At 37.3% G+C, this 27,756-nt stretch overlaps 2 protein-coding genes and 1 long non-coding RNA gene across 3 annotated transcripts; 2 read left to right on the top strand and 1 right to left on the bottom strand.

Moving 5' to 3' along the window:
• The first annotated feature begins 384 nt into the window (after window positions 1-384).
• LOC116504711 (heterogeneous nuclear ribonucleoprotein A/B-like) lies at window positions 385-6,749 on the top strand. The gene is given in 10 exon segments (XM_032211913.1): window positions 385-563; window positions 565-797; window positions 2,285-2,406; window positions 2,409-2,452; window positions 2,539-2,697; window positions 3,242-3,296; window positions 3,299-3,342; window positions 3,344-3,373; window positions 5,522-5,609; window positions 5,820-6,749. Coding segments are annotated over 10 exon segments (939 nt in total). The 5' UTR covers window positions 385-467; the 3' UTR covers window positions 5,888-6,749.
• On the bottom strand, window positions 6,713-21,689 carry LOC116504710 (5-phosphohydroxy-L-lysine phospho-lyase-like). The gene is given in 17 exon segments (XM_032211912.1): window positions 6,713-9,246; window positions 9,443-9,492; window positions 10,138-10,227; window positions 10,230-10,267; window positions 13,592-13,681; window positions 13,831-13,985; window positions 14,173-14,398; window positions 14,736-14,818; window positions 15,286-15,402; window positions 15,497-15,584; window positions 16,331-16,405; window positions 16,911-16,920; window positions 16,923-16,961; window positions 16,964-17,068; window positions 17,562-17,680; window positions 20,532-20,596; window positions 21,612-21,689. Coding segments are annotated over 15 exon segments (1,317 nt in total). The 5' UTR covers window positions 20,591-20,596; window positions 21,612-21,689; the 3' UTR covers window positions 6,713-9,246; window positions 9,443-9,469.
• LOC116504712 lies at window positions 20,542-23,267 on the top strand. The gene is made up of 2 exons (XR_004254841.1): window positions 20,542-20,625; window positions 23,091-23,267. It is a non-coding gene; the product is annotated as an uncharacterized LOC116504712 (long non-coding RNA).
• The last annotated feature ends 4,489 nt before the right edge of the window (window positions 23,268-27,756 follow it).

The following is a 27,756-nucleotide window of genomic DNA, read 5'->3' on the forward strand; positions in this document are numbered from 1 at the left end:
GGCCGCGCGTACCCGAGAAGCCTATAAAAGGAGGCCAGGCGGGAGCGTGCTTTCGCCCCACGGATAGCTGTGCGCCGTCGTGTCCGTTTGTCTGTCAGGAACTGCGCGGGAGGGGAGGAGCCACTGGTCGCCGCTGACGACATCGGCAGAGACCGGCAGGCTCGCGACTAAGCTTTAAGGACCGGATTCCGGTTCCTCCTGGGAAAGGCGAGCCGAGCGGCGTTTTAAACGTGAGTCTCGGGAACCCGAGGCGGGGATGGGGGGGGGGGGCGGCGGCGCTTGGTTTAGCGGCTTCGCGTGGCGAGGCCGAGTGGAGCGCGCGCTCCTTCCTTCCTTCCGTGCGTCTGGAGGCGCCATCTCTCTTTTTTTCCCTCCCTTCGCAGGCCTCGCTGAGGGGAGAGAACTTCCGTTGTTGTCGCTTTACGCAGATTCGAGGCAGCGGCGCACTCTTTCTGGGCTAGGGAATCATGGCCGAGGTGGAGCACCAGTTTGGCGCCACCCAAAACGGGCACGAAGCGGCGGCGGCGGCAGCGGCGGCGGCGGCCGAGGAATCCGTGAGTGGCGGGCGACGAGGAGCTGTTGCAGCCGGAGCAGCAGCTTGAAGAGGAGGAGGAAGAAGAAGAGGTGGTGGCGGCGGCGGTGGTGGTGGCAGAGGCCGGAGAGGAGGAGGAGGAGGGGGACGGCGAAGGAGAAAGCGAGGAGGCAGGGCAATCGGTAGCTTCTGCAGAAGTTAGTGGCAGCCAGAATGGAGCCGAAGGCGATCAGATAAATGCAAGCAAGAACGAGGAGGATGCGGGGTAAGGTTGGCGGGCCTCGTTGGCTTGCCCCCGCCCACATTCTGTGGTTTCCGGCGCCATGCACGGCGACAACCTGCTCGGAGGAGTGACAGGCCCGAACCCGCTGCTTTGGCTCGGCTCCAATCCCGTCCTTAACGCTTTTTCTTGCCTTGCCTGAGATCTCTCTCTTTTTTGCCGAGGGTGATTGGCGCGCGGGTCCTTCCTTTTCTGGCCTTGCTTTTGCCGTTGAAATAGACAATGAGCCGAAACCGGGCTGCAGCAGTCGGTCCTCCTTTGTTCTTGAAGCTGCCTTTTGTTGGCGCCATGTGGTGGTGGGGGGGAAGGAGGGGCGATTAAGGCTCCTGGTTTCCTGAAATGGCAGTAGTCTAGGCCTCCCCCCCTTTTTTTTCTTTGTGTGCCATTTGAGGACAGCTTGCTGCCCTTGCTTCTGTACTAAAAGTTGAAAAGGTAAATGACCCCTTCTCCCTAAAATATTGTGCTAGTTGGAAGGGAGTCAGAAGTAGCTGCTTAAGAACTTTGAACATATGTTTCTGAAATTATTTGCTGGCAGTGTAACTTAACTAGCAATTGCAGATCGATTAGCATGTATGCAGTTTAGTTTCTTTAGGTGATTAGGTAACTCCAGCATAATCTTTATATAAGTGCTGAGTTGTTTACTATATTTTATCTCCCATTTTGTATGTTTTTTCCTGTCCCATTAATTTTTTTAGGGAAAGTCTGGACTTTTAAGTGGACTCCCACAAAAAACATCCTTTTACATAATTATGTACAGCCAAACTGAAATGCCAGGAGTCTTCAATGTATCTAAAGTTTGTAATAGAGCCAACTTATTATAATATAAAATCAAACTGGTAATCATTTAAACACAAAGTTTGAGTTTTGATGAAGGCTGTACACTCAAAACTTGAGTTAGAATCATTAATTTTTATAACTTGTGTTAGTAAAATACTTTGGTTTGCTTAGCTTTTATTGTATCTCAGGGCCTGAAATTGAAGGCAATTGAACCACAGATATAACTATGTAAACTTGTTTTATGAAATGCTATGTACATCACAAATTACAGAAGTTCAGTTATACTGAGACATGATGAAATGCAGGTGGTCTTCAACTTATGGTTGCAACTGAGCCCCACATTTCCATTAGTAAATAAGGCGATTGAGTTTTGCCCCATTTTGCAGCCTTTTTAGCTATAGTTAAATGAATCACTGCTGCTGTTAAGTGGATTCATTAAGTGAATCCAACTTTATCCTTTGATTTTGCTTATTAGAAGCTATCTGGGAAGATTATAAATGGTGATCAAAAAATGCTTGAATTTTGATCATGTAGCTGTGGGGATACTGCAATGGTCTTAAATGTGAAAAATGGTAATAAGTTACTTTTTTCAGTAACTGAACTGTCACTAAACCAGTGGTAGTAAATTGAGGACTACTTGTATTGCTATGGTAACAGTGATCATTTCTCAGTGTGTCTTACTTGCCTTGTTGCAGGAAAATGTTTGTTGGTGGTCTTAGTTGGGATACAAGCAAAAAAGACTTAAAAGACTACTTTACTAAATTTGGTGAAGTAACTGATTGCACAATAAAGATGGATCCTAATACAGGCAGATCAAGAGGTTTGGATTCATTCTCTTCAAAGAAGCAGGAAGTGTTGATAAGGTGAGTGATAGACTGAGATATATTACTTAGACTACTGTTAATGTTATAAATGTTCTGTCATCCTGATTTGTTGAACTGCTTTGTAGGTTTTGGAGCAAAAAGAACACAAATTAGATGGAAGAGTGATTGATCCTAAGAAAGCAATGGCAATGAAAAAGGATCCTGTGAAGAAAATATTTGTTGGTGGACTTAACCCAGAGGCAACAGAAGACAAAATCAGGGAATATTTTGGAGAGTTTGGAGAGGTATATAATCTGATGCAAGTTTAGATAGACAGGCTAGCTTTAACTTGAAAATAGTGAAGCAAATTGTTTCAATCCACAGTAATTGTAGGTAAAATATGGGGTATATTATCCAGATATTGATTATAATAACAGGTGTGCAATACACATACATATTCAATTAAATTAGAATTGGTTACATCATGGCATTTCTTTAAATGGTTGACAAATGTATCATAAATCTATTTTATTGCTTTCTGTACTTGTGTTTCCTTGTGGCATAGTATATAGTAAATTCTAATAGGCCTTAATTGTTTAGAGCAGCAAATTGTCATCCTTAGATGAAATCTGCAAATTATGAAAGCAATATTGCAGAGCAATAATAGTTTGCATTTGTTACATTATTTTATCAATGTAGCTTTATCTACTAAGTTCCTAGTGCTTAATAAGTTGCAGTTTTTAACACAAGACTGTTGTACTCTGAAGAAATAAGAGATAGAGATTGACCAGAATTGCTGTAATAATATAGTACATAATTTCAATAAACTTGAATATTATGTTTCTTTAGATTGAAGCGATTGAACTTCCAATGGATCCAAAGACCAATAAAAGAAGAGGGTTTGTATCATCACATTTAAGGAAGAAGAACCAGTGAAGAAAATATTAGAGAAAAAAATTCCACAATGTCAGTGGTAGTAAGGTAGGCATTCTGCTATAGTGGATTGAAATCTATTCACTCTATATCTTGCACATGGTTGGAAGGTGAAAAGAAAAAGAATTACACAAAGTTTATTTTGAATGTGAAAACTATATAGGAAACAGACTAAACGAGTACAGTATATTGTATAATATTTAGCCACGAGATCTGTTTTTTGCACTACAGAATTAGAAATATCCAGTTTAATATAATTTCCTTTGCATAATCAAAGATTTGAACAGCAATTGTAGATGGTATTACAATGTACATGTCTTTTTTCACAAGAAGTGAGGGCTAACTGTTTCTAGACAATATTAAATTTATATGCTGCCTATTTACTTTTAAAGTAATTCATAATAATTTCATTACATTATCCCAAACAAGTTTTAGTTAATAGCTAAATATTTGAGAAATATGTAGTGCCTATCATTAAATATGATTTAACATACTTTAGCAAATTACTGAAAAACAGGGATAGTTTGTATGAAAGTAGTATATTAGTTATTTACAGTTTCATGAAAACAGCCAGTGACATCTCAGACTTAGAAACTATAGATTATTATTCCCTCAAAAATAATAATATGTGGATCACATTTGTTGATGGGGCTTGGAAATAATGTAAGCCGGAAGGGTGGAATCCGTAGACACTAAGTTGTATTTATAAGCTGGTATACTACTGTTATTTGAATATCACAGCCAGGGTCAGTTAAGTAACCAACAATATAACAGGCCTTTATCACCCCTTTTACAGCTTCTAGAGCCTGTGACATGGCGCTTGATTTTTAGTTTTGCTTTCTTTTTCTTCATAAACCATAACTGCAAACTAGGTCAAAATATTGATCTTAACAATGCGATATCATTGGAAATAATCCCCATTGCCCTCAAAGTCACTCTTTAAAATGCAACCACTTTCAAAAGGAAGTATCTTTCTTTTGTTACTTTCTCTATAGTTGTTTCCCTGAACTAGGATTATAGCTAGAAGGATAAAGGTTTCTTAAACAATGGACTTAAAGAAGCATTTTGTTAATTTTTATTAATTGCTTAGATCCTGTGAATAGTAAGGAAATAAACTTTTTTGAAAATCAGTTGAATAAGAAGACATGAAAACATTAATATAACACTAGGTAACTTAGCCAAAAATAGGAAGTTGCTTGATTAGAATATTGACTGCTTGAAGCAGAAGGATATAAAGCAAAATACAAATAGTGGTAGAATGTGGAAGCATATTTTAAGAGCAGAACTTATAGTGGGGGAGCTAGAATGCTGGAACTTTGGATGTTGCCAAACTTCAACTGCCAATAATTCCAGTAATCATGAAAACGATGAGGGATAATGGATGTAATTCAACAATATTTGGAAGGCACATGTTGCCCTGTTTTGGGTTATAGTCAGTGTCTAATAGTTTAAAACTCATGTGCTTGGCATTCATAGAATTATCAGATGAAAAATATGTGTACACTGGTAATCCTTGACTTAAGACCACAATTGGGGCTAGAATTTCTATTGCTAAGCAATGTGTTTGTTAAGTGAGTTGTGCCAGATTTTATGACCTTTTTTTTCAATGATTGTTAAATGAATCAGATGTTCATTAAGTGAATGCATCTTCCTCTCATTGACTATGCTTCACATGACCCCAAGATAGTTCAGCTATCATGAATACATGTGTGTTGCCAAGTTCCTGAGTTTTGATCATGTGACTGAGGATACTGTGATTGTCATAAGTGTGAGGACTATTCCTAATTTACTTTTTTCAGTACCATTGTAACTTCAAATGGTTGCTAAATGAATGATGGTTAAGTCAAGGACTATGTGCACTTTTGGCTATATTCATGTGATATATTTAGCCATAGTTAACCATATTTTGCTTAACCTGTTTCTTGGTTTCAGACACCTTATGGAAATTTAATCATGTAAACTGGGTTTATGCAGTTTGAGAGTTTGAAAGAGTACTGAGTTTATAGATTATATCTTATAAATTCTAGTACAGTGTTAACTTCTGTGCAGCAGAAGTGTTCGCTAGAATATTTGCCCTCAGATTTCATTATTTGAAAAGTATTTTTGTAATCCAGATATTTGAACATTTATAACTTGTGGTATGTATATGTAGTATTGAATGTTAAGAACATCTGTTTTACATTACGATCTTTTCAGTGTGAAATTAAGGTAGCACAGCCAAAAGAAGTATATCAGCAGCAACAGTTTGGTTCTGGGGGCGGCCGAGGAAGAGGTGGAAGAAGAGGTACGTATTGCATTCAATACTCTAGAATGGACAGATTATAAAATACAGGGTTTTCCAGGTGATTTTCCTTCTATAGAAGAGTTTTTGAATATAGGATGTAGCTGTCAAGACTACAACTATTCAGTGTATGTATATTTTGGATGGGACCTGGCTAGATACCTGCAGGCATGACTAAATACTAATTTAATGCATTTGATTGCTTACTTATAGGTCAAGGCAGTTCAAATTATGGGAAGGCTCCAAGACGTGGTCATCAGAATAACTACAAGCCATATTGATCAAAAGTATTCAGGTATGCAGTGGCATGCTCTAATGCACAAAACTACTGCATATGTTTTGTACTTAATGCTGTAGATGGACATTACAATTATGTACCAAAATTAACTTTACAATACATTTCTATGGCCTGTTATGTGTATCTGAAGACTTCCCTGGAAATGTCTTTGTTTAATATTTACAGATAATAGTTGTCTAGAGAGTGTGGTGTGTAAATTTCAGCCTTGCTGAAGATTAATGATTTTATTGATAGGTTAAATTGAAATGATTTTGAGGGGTCTGCTTAAAGCTGCAGTTCTGCCCGTTGGAGTTAACCACGTTATTCCAGTTGTACAGAATGAGATGCATCTTAGGGAACCAGTATCACTTTCCACCTTTTTATTTTGTATTGGTTTTGTGTCATACATTTCCTGTAATGGAAGTGTTAATTTTACTGTACTTTTTGGTACCTTTTTGGAATCTAATGTATTGTAAGGTATTTTACATGTGTTCTGATTCACCATGACATGGATATTGATGCTATTCTAGCTTTTGAATAAAAAAGCATAATACAGTATCCTGTGCCATTATTCCAGCTATCCTTTTGTAGCTCAGAGAAAAGAAGCCTTAGAATTTCATTAGAAGCACTGGTGGCTGGTTGGATGCGTAAATTTAGAAGTTGGGTTTAGAGCATGTTTTAACCCTAAAATTGATGAAAGACCAGCAAAGCTTAATTGTTTAATCACAAATTCAAAGTATTGTTGAGGTAGGAAAAACCAAGAAGCAGAACAAGTATTATATTTCAGGCAAATTTTAGGATTAAGAATAGTGTATTATTGCCTTGCGTAGGAATAAAGGTCATAGGAATTTAGGAGTAAATTTATAGAATTAAATACCTAAAATACTGAAGGGCTCAAGGCTGTATTTACACACACAAGAAAATATTAGACATGCTTACACTATAGTCTGCTTTTTTGTATATGCAAGTTCAATTTAACTGCTTTCAAAATCTGAAAACATGCTCAATAACATATGTACAAAACTCCTGGATGCTTATGTAGTACACTCATTATATTTGAACCTTCCCTAGGTTAATTGATCATACTTAAATCTGTCAATCTGACTGGCTTTTGTACTCTTATGTGTTTTATTAGTATTTAGAAATTAAACATTTCATGCTAAAATTATTAAGCAAATATTAAAGCTCGTAAACATTGGATTTTCAGTACTGTTTCCAAGTTTTTTTCAACTATTCTATAGCTTCTTCCAAGCTTATTCTGAGCTATTGTAGTCATGTTACTATTTTCATTAGATAATAGGTGATAGCAGTTCTACTGTCAAATATGGGTAAAGATCTTTAATGCACTATAAGTACATTAAATTCTACATTTAAAGTTTCTAAAAATATAGCTTGCCTCAGCTGGGTATAAGCTCAGAAGAATATCATGCATTTTTATTTAGAATAATAATTTCTTGCTTAAATCAAAGATATTACAATGACAGCTCTGTGTTAATGGAAGTTTTAATTGCATGTGTAACAGCCATGGTTAAAACTAGGTTTGGAAGAGGAAGTTGTCTCTGGAGAGACAATACAGTCACTTATCCATGGGATAAATAATATGTTATGAACATAGATTTTAATTGTATAATAATAGATATTAACCCCAAATTAGAACTCATTGTTTAAGCTCATTTAACAATAGCTATGGACTGGCTCCAGTTATTTAATTTTTGACCATTTTTATATGGTAATCTGCATGGTTTGCTTGTCTCAGGGTATTTGAAACAAATTCAAACAAATAAGGTTTGAAAATGAGTTTTGATTTTGACAGTCATGCTGAACTGTGTCCTGTGAGAAATTAAAAGGCTACTGAAATATACCTAAATACTTACAAAAAAGTTGTCCACAATGATACAAGAACATTTTAAGACTTATTTGCTAGAATGTCAAATCCTATTCACTGAAAGTGAATTAAATATAGTTCTTCTGAAGGTGAAACTAATAACTACTACACTCCAGAACATATGAGCTAGAGTGGTAGAAGTAGGTAATACTATATCTGAGTTACTTCTGATCAAGAACTGCTAATTCAATTAGACATAAAATGACTATTATGCAATTTTCTGACCATCAAATCAGCTATTATAATCAATTGGATATCCAGCAGGAGTTTCCTGAAAGGACATGTATGTTCACATTTACACTAAAATTACAATTATCTGTCTTGTCTCTGGCTATGAACTTAAAAGATCGCATTCTTGTTCTCCGTAATGTATGTGACAGTGGACTTTCCAACCTTACTTCCTTTTGAATATTTTAATATTGTTTTCATCTTGTTTTTTGTGCCCCAAAGAATGGAAGTTTTATGCTGCTCCAAGTGTAGATAGTTTTAATACTAGTGCTATATTTTGCATGTTTTGATATGTAAGACTTTTTATTAATGTGCAGCATAAAGAATACTGAAGTTCTATTAAGCACATTTTACCATTTTTTAAAAAAATGTTTTCATTTGCTTTAAGTCACAGGTCTTAGGAATTGAAACATCAGAGCCTGACATAACAATGTGAACAGGATTTTACATTATAAAATGTATTTTTCTAGTGAAATCAGAAAATTAGCTGTAGCTGAAAGAGGAAAGAAACTGCTTATGGAGAAATAAGAGGTACAATTTGATACTGTTATGACTGAAAGACATAGCAGAACTATCTTTAGTGATGGAATGCCATCTCAATAGTACAGAAAAATAGGTAACATGTTTGAAGATAGTTGTTAAACACTGTCCTTAGAAAATGGGGTTGCTTTTCATGGTTACAACATTTGGTATAAATACTTTTTGATCTGTCAGCTTCTTAAAATAAGCATTCCCCCTTTATTTCTGAATTACTGTAATGGGAGAGCTATGCTTTCCAAATAAAAATAGGTTGTCAGCATTGGCAACAATACTTTTGTAATAAACACTTTCTATGGGATGCTACAAATCTTACAAAAACAATTCCCATGAGTCTAATGTTTGCATGTTTATTAAATAATGGGTGCCTACCAATTTGTTAATGTTACAAAGAAAACTGACTTATTAGATCAAGGTGCCAATTGTTGAAATATAGGTAAAATAAGAATATACATATATATTGTCCTGCAACCTGTATAACACAAGGATGACAAGCTATATTTTCTGGATAAATTATGTTTTCCTCTCTACTATATTAATAGTTGCATTAGTAGAGATAATAGCAATACAGCAATCACAAGCTGTATTGCTAAAAATAATGTCAGCAATACAATAAAACTACGTAGACTCTATTAAGAAAGCTCAAAGAAGGCAGAATTTTATTATTGTAATTTTAAGTGTAGAAAAACTGGTAGAATTCTGCACCATGTATCCTGTAAAAAAAGGGATGAAATAATTCAGTATTCACATGGAAAAGCCAGCGAGTTAAATTTTTTATAATTTATGCTTGACACGCTGTTGTTGGCAATATATTGTTGGAATATGATTTGAAATTCAGGATAATGAAATTAATGGTTTCTGCATAAAAAATATGCTTTTTGCATATAATAATAGTACATGAATGCTTACCTCTTATAGCCATGGAAATCATCATCTTTAGGTTTTTTTCCTCTCCAATTCTGCAAAATAATCAATTAGAACATGATTGTTGTCTGCCCGTTATTCATGGGCCAATATTACTATTTACATGTAATTGGGAATGAAAATCTGTCATTCCTGTGGCACAAAAATATTCCTAGTGGTTTTTTGATTCAGACTCTTTATTCTCATATCCTCCCTCCCCAAAAAGCTAAAATGAAAAATAGAATCTATTAAAGGTGACTATCATAAAGTTAAAAACTTTTTTTTCCATTTAGACCCAGGCTTGTTTTTCCATTACATGATGTCTACTTATGGAGAAAAAAATTAATTGGTGCTAATTGGTGCATTCTCATAAAGAGTTTAGTAGGAAAGTCATTCAGTAAAGAAGAGCTTCTATGTAATTTTGCATATATAAACTGTACACATAGAACAAAATAGATACAGTAATTTTAGTTCCTTAACTGCCTCTTTCTGGGGAGAAATAGCTGAGAAAGAGTACTGGCAAACTGACTGATGTTCTTAGAACAAGCTTTCAGACTGCAAAATCTTTGAACATTATTGCTTAAGTATAAAATGCTTTATTTCTTAAGACAGCTTAGCTCAATCTATAGCATGCCTGACAGGCAATGTAGCTTCAAACATGTGTTATATAAACCAATTTTAAAGAGCTTTCCTCTACTTACCTGTTAATATTGTATCAAGTTTATCAACAACTAACTCTGCATCCTTTGTATTGAAACACAGTGGTGGCTTGAACTTAAGCACATTTCTGCTGGCCCATCTGTGCTCAGCATAATGAATTCTTCCTTTAATCTAGAGAACCAGAAAAAATGGCTGATTTTAGTAGGAGCAGCATAGGTTATTTACTTGGATTAGTATAATCATATAAATCACATTTACAATGATATATGAGCTTTATTCATTGTTGGGCACAATGGGGGTTATGACTTTTGGCAGGATGTGGCATTTTTCTTAAACCTGTAGGCTTTAAGACCTGTCTGTAGCATGCACTTTATAGTGGCATTGAGACTCTGCATGACCAAGAAGCTACATGTTCCTAAATACTTTAAGCTGAGAGATGGAAAAATCATAAGGTCCCCTTTAAATTTGCCTGCCTCATTATGCAAGCATGATGGCTTTCAACATACATCATGGCTTCCAATACTGGAATGACAGAATCAATCTGAAAGGATTAATTACTCTTTACAAGAAGCTAGAGTCAAGCATTTACTTTTTGCCCTTTGGGAAGAAGCCTCCTTCAGCCTTGGCTCTGTCTCCTTGAGACAAGGTGGATCTTATTCCTTTTATCAGCTTTAATCACTGAGCTAATGATAGGGCAGTGATGTGTAGAGAGAGAAAGAAAATAGGCCAAATCTCAGAAAATTTTCATTGCTCCTCCCTCCCTCTCAAAAACCTACTAGTAAGTTGGCTGAGGAATAGGGTGCACGCTTCAATAGTCTTGGGGAAATGATTCTTATTTCAGCATAATCAGTAAATTCAAGATACTGAAGAGTGGGACCTGGACTGCAAGACCAAGTTCCATGATGTGGTCTGGTGTTAGTTAAAACACAGATGTGGATCACCTATCCAAGGTCAGGTCACATACAAGCCCTTCCTGAAATGACGATTGTTTTGTAAATTGCTCACACAAATGTTGATAAAAAAACAAGTACAAAATGTAATTGCCATAGCCCTAAGAAATACCAGATTACAGAGGAAATCCATATCCAATTGTTATAGTAAAGATTCAGCAGTACCTTTTCACCCCCTGAAAATAGCTTATTGGCCCTGCAGCTTACCATCACTATGACAAACCCTCTAAACCCACCAGCGGTGAAAAGCCCAGCGGAAAAGATACTACCTAATAAATACTTTGATATGTATACGATTCTATACATATAAGATCAAGCTGGAATATGCTGTAGGATTGAAGAAAAAAATTTCTAACATGTCCAGGTATACAAAAGGATGTTCTGAGCCACCAAGAATTGGCAAAAACATCAGAACCATAAAGTACCATCAAAGTAACTCCTGCCAGGATTTTTCCCCATTTTATTCAGTGTTCCCAAAAGGAATTGAAAATAGAGAATGGTGTTGAACTTTTAAGGGTCAGAATGAAGCCATCAGGTTATGAAGGTTTAAAAATGGAAGCAGATTACAGCACGCGGTACCCTGTAGTTGATTTGCTTAAGTGAAGCAACAGCAAAAAGGATCAATGCAAAATTCCTGCTTCCAAGGCAACACTGACACACACACAGCAGCAGGGAAGCAACTGATCTGGAAACCCTCTTCACCTGTTGAAACTAAATGAATGGACCCAGTAGTTGCCACTCTCTTTCCCTCAAGATGCCCAACTATTGTCAGAATCTACCAAATGGGCTGGAAAGCCTTCCAGAATTGATGTAAGAAACAAAATGTCATCAAGCAGCTCAGAAGGTTTCCTAGGAGGACTGAATAGGGATTGGCAGAGTCTACTGTTACAAACATATTACTTCATCCTCCTAGAGCAGGGCTGTCAACACACGGCCTGCATCATGGGCTGGCCATGCCATGTTGGGTTAGCAAAGGGGGAAAAAAAGTCCCAATATGTCACATGACGACGTGAGTTTGACACCCCTGTCCTACAGGATCGGAAAACCTTATCTTCTAGCTAGCAGAGGGGTGCAGGCCTTTAGAGCAAATGGGAAGCCCTTAAAGCATCAGCTGGGTAACACTAATAGTGAAGGGAGTGGAGTTTTCATTTGGGGAAGCATAATAACATGTTCATGGTTGATAGCTTGATTGTAATGGTTCAACACAATTTTTGAAAAATTGGTCACAATTTTTCTCACAATATGAGATCACTATGATTGAATACAGTTCTTAGATTGGAAAAAGTGGTTTCCTGAGGGATATAGGAAGACTGTTTTTATTTTCTTATCTAAAGAGATGTTAACACCTTAATTTAAGATCCATGTCCAAAGACCAAAAGACACTAAACAATAAATCCATTTTATTCAATAATTCATCTCTCCCATTCCTTTCTTATATACCTCAGATCATTATCTATTCTTTGAGAGTATATTATAGCTATCCTTAACACTTGGAAAACTATCAAAGTGTTTGTTCTTTCCATAGTAGTGGAAGGATTTAAACATGTAACAATTCTGAGTTAGTATATATATAATCAAACTAGCTGTTCTGATATTGTTAAATCTGTATGCATATCTGAAAATATACCTAGGGTGCCCAGGGAGGAAATAGGGGAATCCATTCTAGTGTTGCCTAATGTACACCAGGCCATCTGTTCCAGAGGTACCTTATAAATTGCTAGAAGCAATATAATTCTCCTTTGAGATCAGATCATGTCTTAACTAATGACCATTTTCTATTCAAGATTACAAACTACTATCGGTAGTTTGCATTAGTAACTACATTGCTATATACCAGTGATGGCTAACCTTTTTCTTAAGGTGTGCCAAACTCTGTGTTTGCGTGCTATCATGCACATGCCCATCCACCTGCGCATGCACAAGTGATCCACCATGCATGTGTGGGAGGGGGGGATTTTCGCCTTCCCCAGGCTCCAGAGGCTTTCCCAAAGCTTGGGAAGGGCAAAAAACAGGCCCAACAGCCCAACTGGAAGTTCGTGAATGAACTTCCGGTTGGGCCTCTTTTTTGCCCCCTCTAGGCTCCGGAGGCTTCCTGAAGCCAGGGGAGGGCAAAAATGGCCGCCTCCGGAAGGCCCAAAATCTGGAGCTGAGGACTGCCGTGCTGGCAAATATGGCACCGCATGCCACCTGTGGCACATAGGTTCGCCATCGGTATAATTACAATAAGTTACTATGATTCCATAGATTTTGCTTTCCTCTTGGGATGTATCAATCTGGCAGCTACTATTCGAGCAAGATTGATACATCCCAAGAGAAAAGCAGAATCTATGGAATCATAGTAATTTATTGTACATGGCATGTACAATTCTGCATACATAATGGAAAAGAGGTGTGCAAACTGCTAATTTCTCTATCTAATTCACTTGTGAAACATGGAGATACTGCTCACAGATTATTTCAGGAGATAGAAATAAGTACTGATCTCTTTTCCACTACCAATAAATTAAATTGTTCAAGCAAATAAAACATCTCAGAATACCTTTACCTTGTTATGATAAATTCTGCTTCTTTGCTAGCAGGTGATCTTTTCTCTTGGTCTTGTACTAAATCTACACCTATAAATAGTCCAACACCCCTGTAAAAAACAAAGTAAAACGTGAAGTGTACAGTTAGTTACAATAAACAAATGTGCAATTTGGGACTGCTAAAATCATGCTAACAAACTATGTGGCAAGTATATACTGCTTATATTTAAATAATTGGTAAATGTTTTAAAATTGATACCTGATATCTCCAATTAGAGGATGTTTAGCTTTTTGTTGATTGAGTAGTTCCATAAAGAAGTTTCCCACATGAAGAGCGTGGGTTTGAAGCTCTTCTTTCTCAATAATATCCAGGACTGTTAGGCCTATTGCACAGGACACAGGATTTCCTCCAAACTATGAATGGGAGGGAGAAATAAATTTTCTACACAAATTGTTTGCCAAAAGCAAGTATCATATGCCAGTAAGAATTGCATATAATGTAGTAGGAATCTAGTAAATACCTTATGCAAGTATTTGAATAAATGTAACACTCAAATTACACTGAGATGCATTTTAAATGAAAATGTGGGTGACTGCTTACTGTGTTAAAATATTCTACTCCTGTTGCTGAAAATGCCTCTGCAATTTCCTTTGTTGTTGCCACACAAGCCACAGGATGTCCATTCCCTATTGGCTTTCCCATAGTTACAATATCAGGAATAAAATCCTCTCCTTGAAGTTGAAATGCCCAAAAATGTTTGCCAACTCTTCCAAAGCCAACCTGAATTTCATCAGCAATAAATACACCTCCTGCTTTGTGTATATGCCTATTAAAAGAACAAGAAATATATTTATGCAGAAATGGAACATATCTTATTAAATCAATACTTCTGAACAATTTATTTAGGGTTAAAAAATATCTCCAACAATTCACTTTTTCCAAAATTAAGCAACAACCAAAAACAAAATCCCACCAAGAAAAAGTAAATATTTGTAAAGTTAAATCATTTCAGTTTTAATTACTGCAAATCTTTGGGAATTAAAACTGGATCTTGCAGAAGTTAAACACCTTAAAAGTCCTTAACTTGGAAGTTTACTCTAAACAGAAAATATATGAATACTGTTTAGAATAAATTGAAACAGAAGAAAAGTATTAATACTTACTCTGCAACCTTTTGGAAATAACCAGATGGTGGAATGATTTGTCCAGCAACACTGGGCAATGATTCTACAAAAAGTGCAGCAAACTGAAAGTGTATATAATGTAATTAGTAGACGCATACATAATACATCTGCATGTATCTGTCTTTTGGATATATTAAAGCTTCTAATTTAGAATCTTAGGTACTACAATTGAGTACTACTAACAACTACTACAACATATAAGAAACCTTAACTAGCTAAACAACAGTATACATTTGAAACTTTTTTCTTGCCGAGAACTATGAGTTATAGCCAACAATGTGTTTATTTTTCTCGAAGATGATGTTTCACCACTTAGATTCTTTAGGATGCAAGAACATTACTCAATTTTGCTTACACAATTATCTGGAGCAAAATGTATTATAATGAAGCTGCAGCTGAATACACCTTTTTTTCAAAATTTCTTGTACTTGCTACAAATAAGACAGAAGAAAAAATTCTTATAACTGACTAAATCCATGTTAAAAGAAATCCAAAATGATAAATACAGAAACTTCAAAGACATTTTTACCTTTCTGTTTTCTTGGTGTGCTTTGTCAATAAGTTTTTTCACTTCATCTGCATATGCTGTGGCTGGATCCTTATGATTTTCTCTATATAATCCTCTGTATGTATCTGGAAGAGGAGCCTATTCAAAAAAAGTTTAATAGTGATTAGACCTCTTGGTTTTAGGTGAATTGGAAATTAACAAGAAAAGTGTTAATATAGTCTCTTATGCCTACCACATGGACCCATTCCTTTTGGCCATCTAGATTTCTGAATTTGTATGGACTTATATCAATCAAAGATGTCAGATGTCCATGATAAGCGCTTAAAACAAAACACAATAATCCACAGAAATACATAAATTCTACCTTGGTTTAATATTAGTACCAGAAAATTGTACACATCCAGACTGCCAAACTGAAGCACCTGCTTTCTAATTTATAATATTTTCATATATCTTAGCTGATGTTCTAGAAAACAAACAGTTCTCATAAAGATACATTTTCAAAATTCTATGTATGTACATTTAAATGCAAGTTGTAATTCAAAATCCGGGCTTTGCGATCACATACACCTTGAAACTAAATGGATGTACCTAGATTAGGAATTCAGTTTGTTTGATCTTGGCTTCTTGGGAGAATAGGAAGATGTAGGTTGAAAAAAATTAGCTTAATAAACTTACAATACTGATAACTTAAATACTTCTTAGTATGAAATATAGGTTATATTTAGGTATTTAAAAATTCACTTCAGAACCACTAGAGTTTGTGACTCCAATTACTATTGAAAGAAAATAAAATTTCTTGAGCCAAACTAACTTCTGATAATTATAAAAGTATGTTTATAGTTTTCTAGGGAACAATGTGGAAATGATTAATATCCTCTTTGTCATACTTTTTAAAAGGCTTCCTACACTAACATATCCCTCAGATTCCTGGCAGCATTTTCTTGTTCAAGTTCTGGAAATGATCCCGTTCAGGTTTTTCTAAATTCAATTAAGGTTGAGTAGGTACTGCTAGTTGAATTGGACATAGTAATGTAATGGTATTTAAAACATTGTATATACTTACTGGTCAATAACAATAACGTCTTTATGCTTTGTATATTGCCGTGCTAGTCTCAGAGCAAGATCATTAGCCTCTGATCTGTAATGGAAAATTCTGAGGTTTTCTCATTGTTTATATTCAGTCATCTATAAACCTAGTAGTTTCATATGTATCAAATGGGGGCATACTGGTATGGAAATATTACCAGTGTTAGATGTATGTAATTTTTAATAAACTTTAGTTGAATGGTTAAAAGAAAAAAATACAGATACAATAAACATAATTTTAAAAGAGAATTTTACATTTATTTATATGTAGTGTTTCATTACAGTTGCTAATGAAATGTTCGATGAAAAGCCTTTTGATTATAGAAAATAAGGGAAAATATGAATGCTTTTTTCTTCTTTGTACAAATAAAAAATATATTTTCATTCATTCTGACTAAAGAAACAAATACTGAAGTACTATAAATGCCAAAGAAGCAAAGATGTGATTATCCTAACAAACAGGTCCGTGAGGTGATAACAAATTAAGTTTTCTTGTTCTGCAAAGAAGATATAAGATACCTGTATGATCTATTGATTAATAAATAAATAAATCCTACCCAGAATTCAAAAATAGAAGGCACACAACTTCTCCGGCAATGTTTTAGAAGTCTCTGTGCATAATCCACCAAATTGTCATGCAGATAACGAGAGTTTGTATTTAGCAGTAGATTCTGCTGATGAGCTGCTTTGACCACTTCAGGATGACAGTGCCCCACTAAAAAATAAGATGGGAAACTAGTAATTTCAGTGACCATGCAGTTCTATACATATAATTCTTCACTTATTTTATTTCCAGCCTAATCTTGGGAAATCAAAGGCAGAATTTCATGATGTCACTTCAGTTACCGGATATACTTGGTGGGGTGCACTTCCATAGAAAAGTAGAATGACCTATGTTGTCTTGGTCGCCCAAATTTTTAAATATCAACTATAGCCTTTATTTTTCTAAATAATTCTGAATCATTGTTAGCATATTTATTCTTATTCTGCAGGGTTTTGAATTAAGTGAATGAATGGTGCAAATACTGTCTATGAGAGCAAACACAGGCCACATAAAGCTGCCACTGCGGATGATGATATGGACAAGTTAAATCATGGAAAGGAAAGAATCAAACACAAATATTTTGACAGTTTAGAAAGGGCTGGACTTAAATTTACCTGACTACACAGGTTAGAGTTTACTAAAGAGAACATAATTTCACACTTGCCATGAGCAACATTATTGATGCAGTCAAGGTACTGCTTTCCATTTTCATCATACATATATTGGCCCTTTGCCTGGATAATCTTCACCGGATCTTCTGGGAAAAAAAGCTTGCAGGATGACCTTTAATGAAGTATTAAAAAATAAACTTAATTGGAACAGATTAATTTTTTGCAATCAATGTATTGCAGATTTGAGGTAATAAAAAAATTGGTTTAATTAGCTACAATGATACAATAATCCATTTTAATCAAATTCTAAGGAAGATGTTTTTGAACTGAGTTTAGTCATGCTGGGTTGCAAGTAATTTGAGCAGCTAAAAGTCAATTTCTTCAAGAATTTTTAGCACAATTGTATCTGAATACAATCATATATAAATCAAATTGATCTGTGGAAGTCTTAACAAAAGCGCAAAGTCGAATTTGTTGAGGTGATATTTGTAATGCATATTTGTAGGAGATATGACTGAGTAATACAAAATTTGGGGAATCAATTGTGGTTTTAAGTCGAGAACTATCTACTGAAAATATTACTTGTTCTAAGAAAATAAATATAGTTGTGCTGGATCAGGGCAAACCCTTTCTTGAAGCATTTTGTTTCTTACAGTGACTAAATGCCTCTGGGGTATTCCCAATGCATTAGAGGCATACCTCTCCCCTGCAGAATCCACAAGCAACTGGTATTTGGGGCAAGCCAACACAATATTTGTCTTTAGGACTGCTGGCCTTGATGGACTTACGTACTGGTGTGGCCTTAGGTATGGAAGTCAGCTATCTGTTTGAGCCCTCTTGATGAGTGCATTTAACATATTACATACTTCTAAACAAGATTTGTATTAACGTGAGCTGGGGTGTGTGTTGTAAGGCAGTTATAGCTACCGTATTTTTCAGAATATAAGACGCACCTTTCCTCCTCCCAAAAGAGGGTGAAAATTTGGGTGCATCTTATACATTGAATGTAGCCGCACCCACCTCCATCAGAGGCCAAAAACGTGAGGCATGGAGACAGCGATTGGGGGTATTCTGGCAGCCCAATCACCCCGCCAATCAGCTGTGCTGAATCAGGCTGCAATAAGTGCTGAAGCTGCCCTGGCTGGTCAGAGTTTGAAGCAGCAATCACATTCAGAAAGCACAGTAACTGATTCAGCAGTATTCAAAATAATAATATACAATACATTTCCAAGAGCAGGTTTTCCAAGAAAGCAGTAAATACAAGCAAAACACAAGCAGTTTCACTTTCAGTTTTTGGCTAAGCCAGGCTCCTTCCTGTCTCCTTGTTGTTCACATGGCAAATTTTAGAGTCCAAATAGCCTCATTGGCTGATTTAGTTGCTATGCCTATTCATTGGCTAATCTTGTTACCATGTGTCAGCTGAATACCATGGATTCTGGTAGGCAGAGGCAGGTTTTTTTTCTTATTTTCCTCCCCAAAAACTAAGGTGCGTCTTACAATCTGAAAAATACATTATATTGGATCCTGAGACAATGTTTCACAAGAGACTTCTCAGGAAATCAAGTCACAGGCTTGGTGGATGCAATGAGTACAATATGGGTAGATGTGGGATTCCCTGATGGGGAACCTATGGCCCTCTCTGCTGGCACACGCGCCATTGCCCCAAGTCAGATCTCTGGCATTTCTTTTGTGAGCTTGTTTCCCTGCCTTGCAAATGACAAAACAGAAGCTCACGAAAGAAAAAGATCTTACCTCTTGCTGCGTTGCCAATGTTGGGATGCTCTTTCTCCTGCCCACCAGCTGGTCCTTGGATCTCTGTTGCACATGTGCACGTTTGCGGATGTGCATAAGCATGGTTGTACAGGTGTACGCTTGCGCACATGCACACCTTTCAGTTTGGGCATGTGCTTGTGCGCAGTTTGGGCACTCGGTGTCTAAAAGGTTCGCCATCACTGCCCTATTGTGTAACCTCGGTATACAAACCTTTTGGCTTCCCTAGGGCAGTTTTAGCTTGCCTAGGCCAGTGTTTCTCAACCTTGGCCACTTGAAGATGTCCAGGACTTCAACTCCCAGAATTCCCCAGCCAGCATAGCTGGCTGGGGAATTCTGGGAGTTGAAGTCCGGACATCTTCAAGTGACCAAGGTTGAGAAACACTGGCCTAGGCCACTGTGAGTGAATTGGAATTGTCTTTTGCCGCACATCAGATAGATCAGATAGTTAATGTATGTAAATCATATACATTAATAGCTGTCCAGTGCCACATGCAGCCCGTGGGTCATGTTTTGGAGATGCCTGATCTGTAGTGGTTTTCAAGCTCCTGTGAGCATGCTTCACTGTGTCATTAGTAATGAAAGGAGTTGTGCAACTTTCAAGCGAAGCCAGCAGTGCAGGTTGGCTTTTAGTGTGCATGCTCCTACTACAAACATTCCGATTACAGTCATTATGCCTTAACAACACTTCTTGGTGCCTCCAAGAGCAAGAGATTTACAGAGATGTACCTTGAACTGTCCTTGTACATAGAAAAAGAAAACGAAGTTTACTTGTGTTAACCCACAGGTATCTAAACAAACCAACCACTGGGTTTTCAAATTAGATACACACTCAATTATACAATTATAATTATTACAAATTTAAGAAATTGTCTGTTCGTCCCCCGGGGAAGAATCACCGCCGCCTAGACGCTAGACCATTTTGTATCGCTGACTCGAGCATTCCGGAAAATCCTCGAGTCAGAGATAGAAATAAATCCGGGCAGCGCGGGGCAGTCGAGTTGATCTCACGGGTAAACATCTCGATGGGGCCAATAGGGGATCTACGTAGCTGCCACCTTTAGCTGTCGCTCTTGCGGGACGAGCCGAAACAGCAAGACCCCCCTGAGAGGAAGGCGCCGCGCCAACCGCAAGCAGCAGAAGCGCAGCGCGCGTGTATTGCAGCGGCTCCCCCTTTACTGCGGAATGAGTGGGTGGGCGTCTCGCACTTTACGACACAGGATGGTCTTTTCATCCGCTGCCGAGGCACCTACCCGATGAACTGCTTCCGTAAAGCCAGAGTCTGCTGACGGTTGCGAGGCTCGGAGCTCATGGCTGTCTGGGAGAGGCACCGTAGAGATAGAAAAGGTTAGCATAGGAGGAAATCCACGGGCAAACCCGCTCTCTTGTGCCTTTTGCCGCTCTCTCTAGGTAATCGCTTTAAAGCGACGCCAAAGCGCCGCGTTCTCTCCGCCGGTCAGCATTCGGAGCGGGGTGCGTGGGTGGGTGAGGTCGCCGCGGAGGACTCCAGATGCGTGTTTTAACGATCTACCTAGGCTGAGTTTGTAAATAGAGTGAACATTTTCTCAAAGCTTGAGCCAAACTGAATCTGCTGAAAGTTGTTCCGACTTCCTCCAAAGTGAAGAGCCTTGAACTGCCTTGAAAAGCATGTTTTTCTCTTTTAAAAAGAGGCACTTAGTCTACATTTATGTGGCCGGAAGCGAGCGGAGCGCTTCGGTCGTTTATATTTGGAGTAAACAACCACGCGGGACGAGGGGGGGAGGCGTTTTAAACTATTGACAACTCTTGCGGATAGAGGTTTCAAGGCCGTATCGATGAGAAACAGTCAAGCGGGCGAGAGTTTTCCCTTGTTAAAATTGCCGTTGAGGGCTGCATTAAAGGCGCCACATCTTTGCAAGAGGCAGCAAAGTAACCTTTTCCGGAGTTGTGCCTCTTCCCACCAGTAAAGCGGAAAATAAAGAGAAAACACGCTTGCCCAGCCCTGGCAAATGTCTGACGTGATTCCCTCGTAATCCTTGCGGCCGCCCTATATGGTTATAAGGATTGCGTTCCCTAACCGACGACTTGGAGCGCAGATCCCATAATAGTCAGACCCCATGACCAGTAGGCATTTTACATAAATTGTACGGCCATGCGTTTAGCAAGCGCCAACTTGGGCAAGTATCGAGTAATTTTTTTTTATATTGCAGGTACTAGAACTAAATAATAATAATCTGCCTCGGCAATTTGGCAGGCGTTTTGTGAATAGATAATATTGTTCTTTTTCATTAACTCAAGCTGCAATTCTCAGTGCGCTTACCTGGAAATAAATATTACAGAACGAGGCGACTTACTTTTGAGTAGATCTGTACAGAGCTGCACTGCCTGTTTCTTTGCTGGGCTGGCTGTGCAAAATGGCAGTTGCCGAAATGTTCCAGGCTGGCAAAAAGCTGACGAAGATTTTTTTTTTTTTTAAAGAAAGTAGGACGGGATTAAACAAAGTATATCTGGAGCTGTAAAACTCCCACAGTAAAACTCTTCCAGCTTTTCTGCAGGAAATATAAGATGCGGGTGTGTGAGATATACCCGGGATTGATAAAAAGTCAAGTGTAGCTCATTACAATTGTTACCACTAAGATGATTTTTTTTTTTAAAGTAGAATTTCTTTCCCATATTTGGTACTTGGAAACAACCCAGCATGTTGGTGATTTATTTTCTTTGAGATGTATCCACAAGAATGCTTGACAAATATACATAAAAACTGTGTGTATCTAAAGATAAGCGAACTGATGCCTTGTCACAATTCAGAATATGAATTTGCAGAGAGGAACATTTCATCTTTCTTGCACCACAACTCGGGATTTTTTTTCTATCAAAAATTGATTTCTCAATAATACTGCAGTCTATCCTGGTACTTGTGGCCTTACCTAACATTTGCTTGTGTTAATACTGTACTTGCTTTTGGGGGGGCAAATTTATTGATATATTTTCTTCATATAATTTTGACTTAAGTCAAGAGCAAAGCAAAACATCAAGCATTTTCTGGGCCAGTGACTTAGAAAACTGGAAAACATGAAAACCATTTATCTCTTGTTTTAGGGTCTTGTTTTATGTACAATTTAAAATAAAATGGGAGACAACATTTAAAACAGGTCCTATTTGATCCCGTCTCACCCAACTGGCCCAAAATTATAGTGTTGAAATTTGTTACTACTGTGGGATGGTTCTGGAATTTTGGGAGAGGTGAAGTTTCAGAGCAGGAGTTTGTTCCAAGGGTAGAAATGAGAGCCATTTGCCTAACAAAACTGGTCTGTTCTTGTACCCAAATATTGCATTTTTGGAAGAATCAAAAGGAAATTTCATGACCCTATTTTGACAATTTTTTCCTAGATTTGGAAGAAAGAATTTTCGAATACTGTGCCTTGCCTACCTTTGTATAAAACAGTTTAAAGTTTAGTATGTTGTAGAAATATACCCAATTGCTCCTTATTCAACATAGGAGAAACCAGTGTCATATAATTGAGGTGCGGTTACAGGACATTAAGGCTGAAGTCCATCCTTAAAACAATAAAAGATTACTAGTGAACTTTGAATCAATCAAAGTCTTTTGGTCTATCTACTTCTCAAGATTATTATGAGTAAAATTAAAAGGATAAAATATTACAGTGTCCAAGAATTATGCACGCTTTAACATAACTCCTCTGAAATTCATTAAAGCACAGATTTTTGTTTGTATGTGCAAGCTTGATAAAATATGTTTCTGCTATAATGAATCATATCAATATAACACTGTCTTTAAGGCAACTCTTAAACCATCTGCATTTGTCTTCCAGAATTCCGCAGAAAACCATTGCTGCTTCATTGAGTAAGAGACATGCTATAGGATTTATATGCCGTCCAGAGCACTTCTGGATGACTTTTGAAATGCAATTATTTTGAACCCCTGGATAAAATGGTGTAATGTACATGTAATAAATAGCAAATAAATCTAAATAAAATGTATTGTAGCATATTGTGTGAACAGTCCCATTATATATCTGCCAGGTTACTAGAGGCTGTCTATTTCACCGGTAAACTGCTCTCTAAAAATGGGAGCAGTGTATTGTGATTTTGGTTTGAATTTGTAGAACAGAAGCAGAGTTTATACTGTGTAAGAATTTTATTTAAAATCATGAATTCGTGAGTAGGGATATAGTGTGGATACAGTGACAATCCCAGCTATGCTAATGTTCTCCATTGTTTTCTGTGGGTAACAATTTTCTTTTCTGGATTAAATTAGTTTTCTTCCATGATGCTGTTGTTTGTCCTGGTTTATGTTTTTTCCCCTATGGGTAATCAAATCAGATCAAATCAAATAATCTTTATTATAGTCTTTCACCAACCTTTACAATAAAATGAGTACAATAGATGAAAGAAATACCACAATAATTCGTTTTTTGGGGAAGAGAAAAATAATAGGAAAATAAAACAATGTATCTAATTAAAAGTTTTGCAGTTGTATAAGGTGATGAAGATATTGGGCTGCTTGATGTTAGAGTGGAGGGGTTAGCATTCCTTAAAAATAATAAATATAAAATTGACTATGTTCCCCTTGTATTTGAAGTGACTGGGGTGATCAGAGTACACCTTAGGCACCATATGAGAAGATGAGTAAAAGTTCTGTTGCCCTGGATGTACAAAAGCAAACTCTCTGTAAATAAGGAGTCCTATGAAATCTTCCCGCCAGTAGAGTTAATGAGAGGGCAACAAAGCGAGATGTGGAAACAACCTAGACATAATAGTTTAGATTGTCTAGTTACCCCGCTCATGTTTAACATTTGGCGATAGAATTCAGCAGTACTGGTGATGTCATTTTAACAATCAATGCCCCTGATACTCTCTCTTACTATTGATTTGGCCTTTTCCAGGGTTAATTGACCAAATATTCAGGGGAGAGACCAAGACTGCAAAGTTCTGTTATACACATGCAGTGCCAATGATAGATTCAGATTATTAAATCTTGACAGCAGCAGAGGCCTTAGGCCTGTAACATGATCCTGAGATTAGAATCCTAGTGTAGCTTACTCGAAAGATATGAAAGAGTGGGACAATAATAGAGAGTTGATGGCAATAGATAATATCCTTTGGGGGACAAATGATAAATTGATAAAGAAGATTTACAAATTTTTATTGGAATATAAGATGGAAGAAGATCAGGTTAAGGAAACAATGGTAGCAAGGGCGATAAACTTTAGCTATAATATAAATCTGGAAAAATGGCAAGAGCTATGGGAAAGGAATAGGAAAATAACATTGGCAATACCCAATAAAGAAAACTTACGTAAAATGTTTTATAGGTGGCATCTCCCACCTGCGAGAATAGCCAAAATGTTAAGAAATTTAGCGCCAAATTGTTGGAAATGTGATTATGAATCAGGCATGTACTACCATATGCCAAAAAACAAAAGAATATTGACGGAAAATTCAAAGGTGGCTGATAAGAGATAATCAAAGAGGAAATAGAATTCAAACCAGAACTATTTCTTGGGAATCATAAATGATAAACATAACAACGGGAGAATTACTTAATAATACATATTGCGGCAGCAAGAATGGTCTTTGCCTAAAACTGGAAAAACAGAAATTCCACAAGAAGAGAAAGCAATTAGGAAAATTCTGATTTGTGCTGAAATGGATAAATTGACATGGGAATTGAAGAAAAAAGACAAATCAGAATATTATAAGATCTGGGATAAATTTTATCAATAGTTGGAACAAAAAAGGAAATATCCAAAATAAGCAATGACTAAGATTTATACAATGGAGATTAGAATTATGTATGAAATCATAACACTGAAAATGTATGACGAGCAAAACAACATGGATAGAAAAATGATATCTTTATATTTGTAAATAATAGACCAATTGTAAATAAGCACGGTGGTTATAATATTTAACTTTAGAGAGGCCTGAAAGGCCTATGAAGCGGTATATAAGTCTACTGCTATTTATATTCTAGTATGTATGACAAAGACATTGCCAGGACGGTTACACTGTGTCCAATGTTTTAATGTGTGTTTAATAAAAAAAAACTTAAAAAAAAGAATCCTAGTGTAGGATTCTGGCTCACATTGCCAAGAGTTCGATTCCTTCAATCCTGATGACTCAGCATTCCATCCTTTTGAGGTCAGTAAAATGAGGACCCAGTTCGTTGGGGGGGGCAATATACGGACTCTGTAAACCAGTGATGGGCAACCTTTTTGGCGTGGTGTGTCAAAAATCGGCAAAAAATCGAGCATAACTCGCGTTGTGTGTCACTTCGACAAAAACATAATTTTGCGCAATTTATAGTTTAAACTACTTCCCTGCTGTGGTGCGGTCGTAACCGACAGTCCCAGGAGTAGACTCTCTGTGCCGGCCTGACTGGAGAGAGGCGCGCACTGTTCCCGCGCTCCTCTCCTGCGGGTCCTCCCTCGCCACGCTGATGACGTGTGTGCGCACGGCACGCACACCTTACCAGCAGCCCCTGTGCTCAGAAAGGGGTGGCGGCGATACAGTAAGTGAGTGTGGGCGGGGGAGATCACACGTCCCGCCCCCCCCCCGTTCCTCCAGCACAGATTCTTTCATCCTCGGCGGCCGTGCAGGAGCCGAGGATGAATCGCATGAAATCCTGTGCGTGTCACCCCAAATGGCTACGCGTGTCAGCACTGACACGCGTGTCATAGGTTCGCCATCACTGCTGTAAACCATGTAGAGTGCTGTGAAGCAGTATTTAAATCTAAATGCTGTTGTTATCTGTAAGCAATGAATGTGCTGTCCCTGCTTTAGGTACTCCCCCTCCCCCACTTGCCCCATCTTTCTTATTCCCTCCCCTCTAACAATCTGTATAGCATTGGATAATATGCCCCTTAAATTGTGCTCTGCTGTACTGAAAGAGTTTTTGGTTAAATGCAAACCTCAAAGATAATCCAAGCCTCCTGTCCCTATCGTTCTCCTTGGAGAATCGTTGGTGCTGTTTGGCTGGATAACCTTAATTATTACTATATAAGATTATTATTATCTAATGTTTGTAAATGAAATAATCTTCAAGTAACTATTTCAGAAATACAGGCCTGGTTAATATAATACTCATTTTGGATTGAAAAAATTAATGTAACACTTATTTTTACTTGAAATATTTGCTTGAGATATAATCATAGTTACAAATGCTGCAGAATAGAATAATCATAGAAAACAATCGGTTCAAGAAGCAGTTTATTTTAAAACTGTTCAAGTATCAACTCTTACTACAGATTAAAACAAAACAATGGATACACTGCCAGATAATGCAGTGATTGTTGTAAAATTTACAAAACAAGCAGTACAATTAATTATTAACGAGTATTACTGTATTAATGCCTTCATTTATTGTTCCCCTATATTACAGCTAAATATACTGCTTCTTTTGGCATGTACACATTAGAAATTATACAAGGAAATCAGTAACAGTGAGATTTGACTGTTGTATAAAATATTACCCTCTTTGTTTTGAAACAAAGCTTTACATTTGATTGAATCTCAGAAGAGGGTTTCCAATATAAACATGAACTACATTCACAGTTATGTTTGCCTTGTATCTGTGTCTAATTTATTTAATGTCTTGAGATTATGCACGACAATAAAATGTAGATGGTCAGTTTAAACAATTAGATACCACGTTTATATTATACCTATTCAGGTTAAGCTGAAATGAAGGAAGTTTGAATTAATGCATCTTACCCTGACACAGTTTAGATATTGTATCCACCAGCCATGACCGAATTTATCTTCCTGCAATTCTCAAATCTACTTGAGAGATTTAGGAAGTGAAGGAAAGAGACACTCCAGATTATATTTGGAGAATGTGGTGGAGGAGGACAGAGGTAACTTCCCTTGCATGCATTGCTGGTAATGAGTTAGATATAGCCAACACATTCTCAAATCTGTACTAGAAGCCAGTCCTCTGACTGTTACTACCTGAAAATCTGGGTCAGCCAACAGAGAGGAATAGACAATGGCATCTGGAAGAGCATGATTCAGTAACAAGTAACAGATGCTATCCATCTATCCATCCATTCACCCTTCTTATTTTCAAGAGAGTCACCAGATCCTCAGGTGATTCAAGTAACTCTTGTTGGATCTGCATGCCAGGACAAGACCTGATTCACCAAGTCGGTCTTAATTCCTATTAGTTTTAGCTAGTTATGGATGCTGTAGACAGAAGTTATAGTCCAACAGCCTCTGCTTTTAGGCAGTGCATAGTGCTGATGAGTTAATAACACCAGTAAATTCTCACACCTGCCGGGCTAAGCTATCATTTTATATTGAGGTTTCCTTAGAAATCTAAAGGGCAAATAAGTGGGATTTAAATCTAACTTCAGCTGAACTATAAAAGGGACAAAAGGCAGAACAATTATTTTTGTAATTGCAACAATGTACGTGTGGAATAAATGCAAAAGGCTTGCAAAACATCACGAATAAATTGATTGTGAAACATTCCCT

This window comes from Thamnophis elegans, chromosome 2 (assembly GCF_009769535.1).
Source record: "Thamnophis elegans isolate rThaEle1 chromosome 2, rThaEle1.pri, whole genome shotgun sequence".
Lineage (NCBI taxonomy): Eukaryota > Metazoa > Chordata > Lepidosauria > Squamata > Colubridae > Thamnophis > Thamnophis elegans.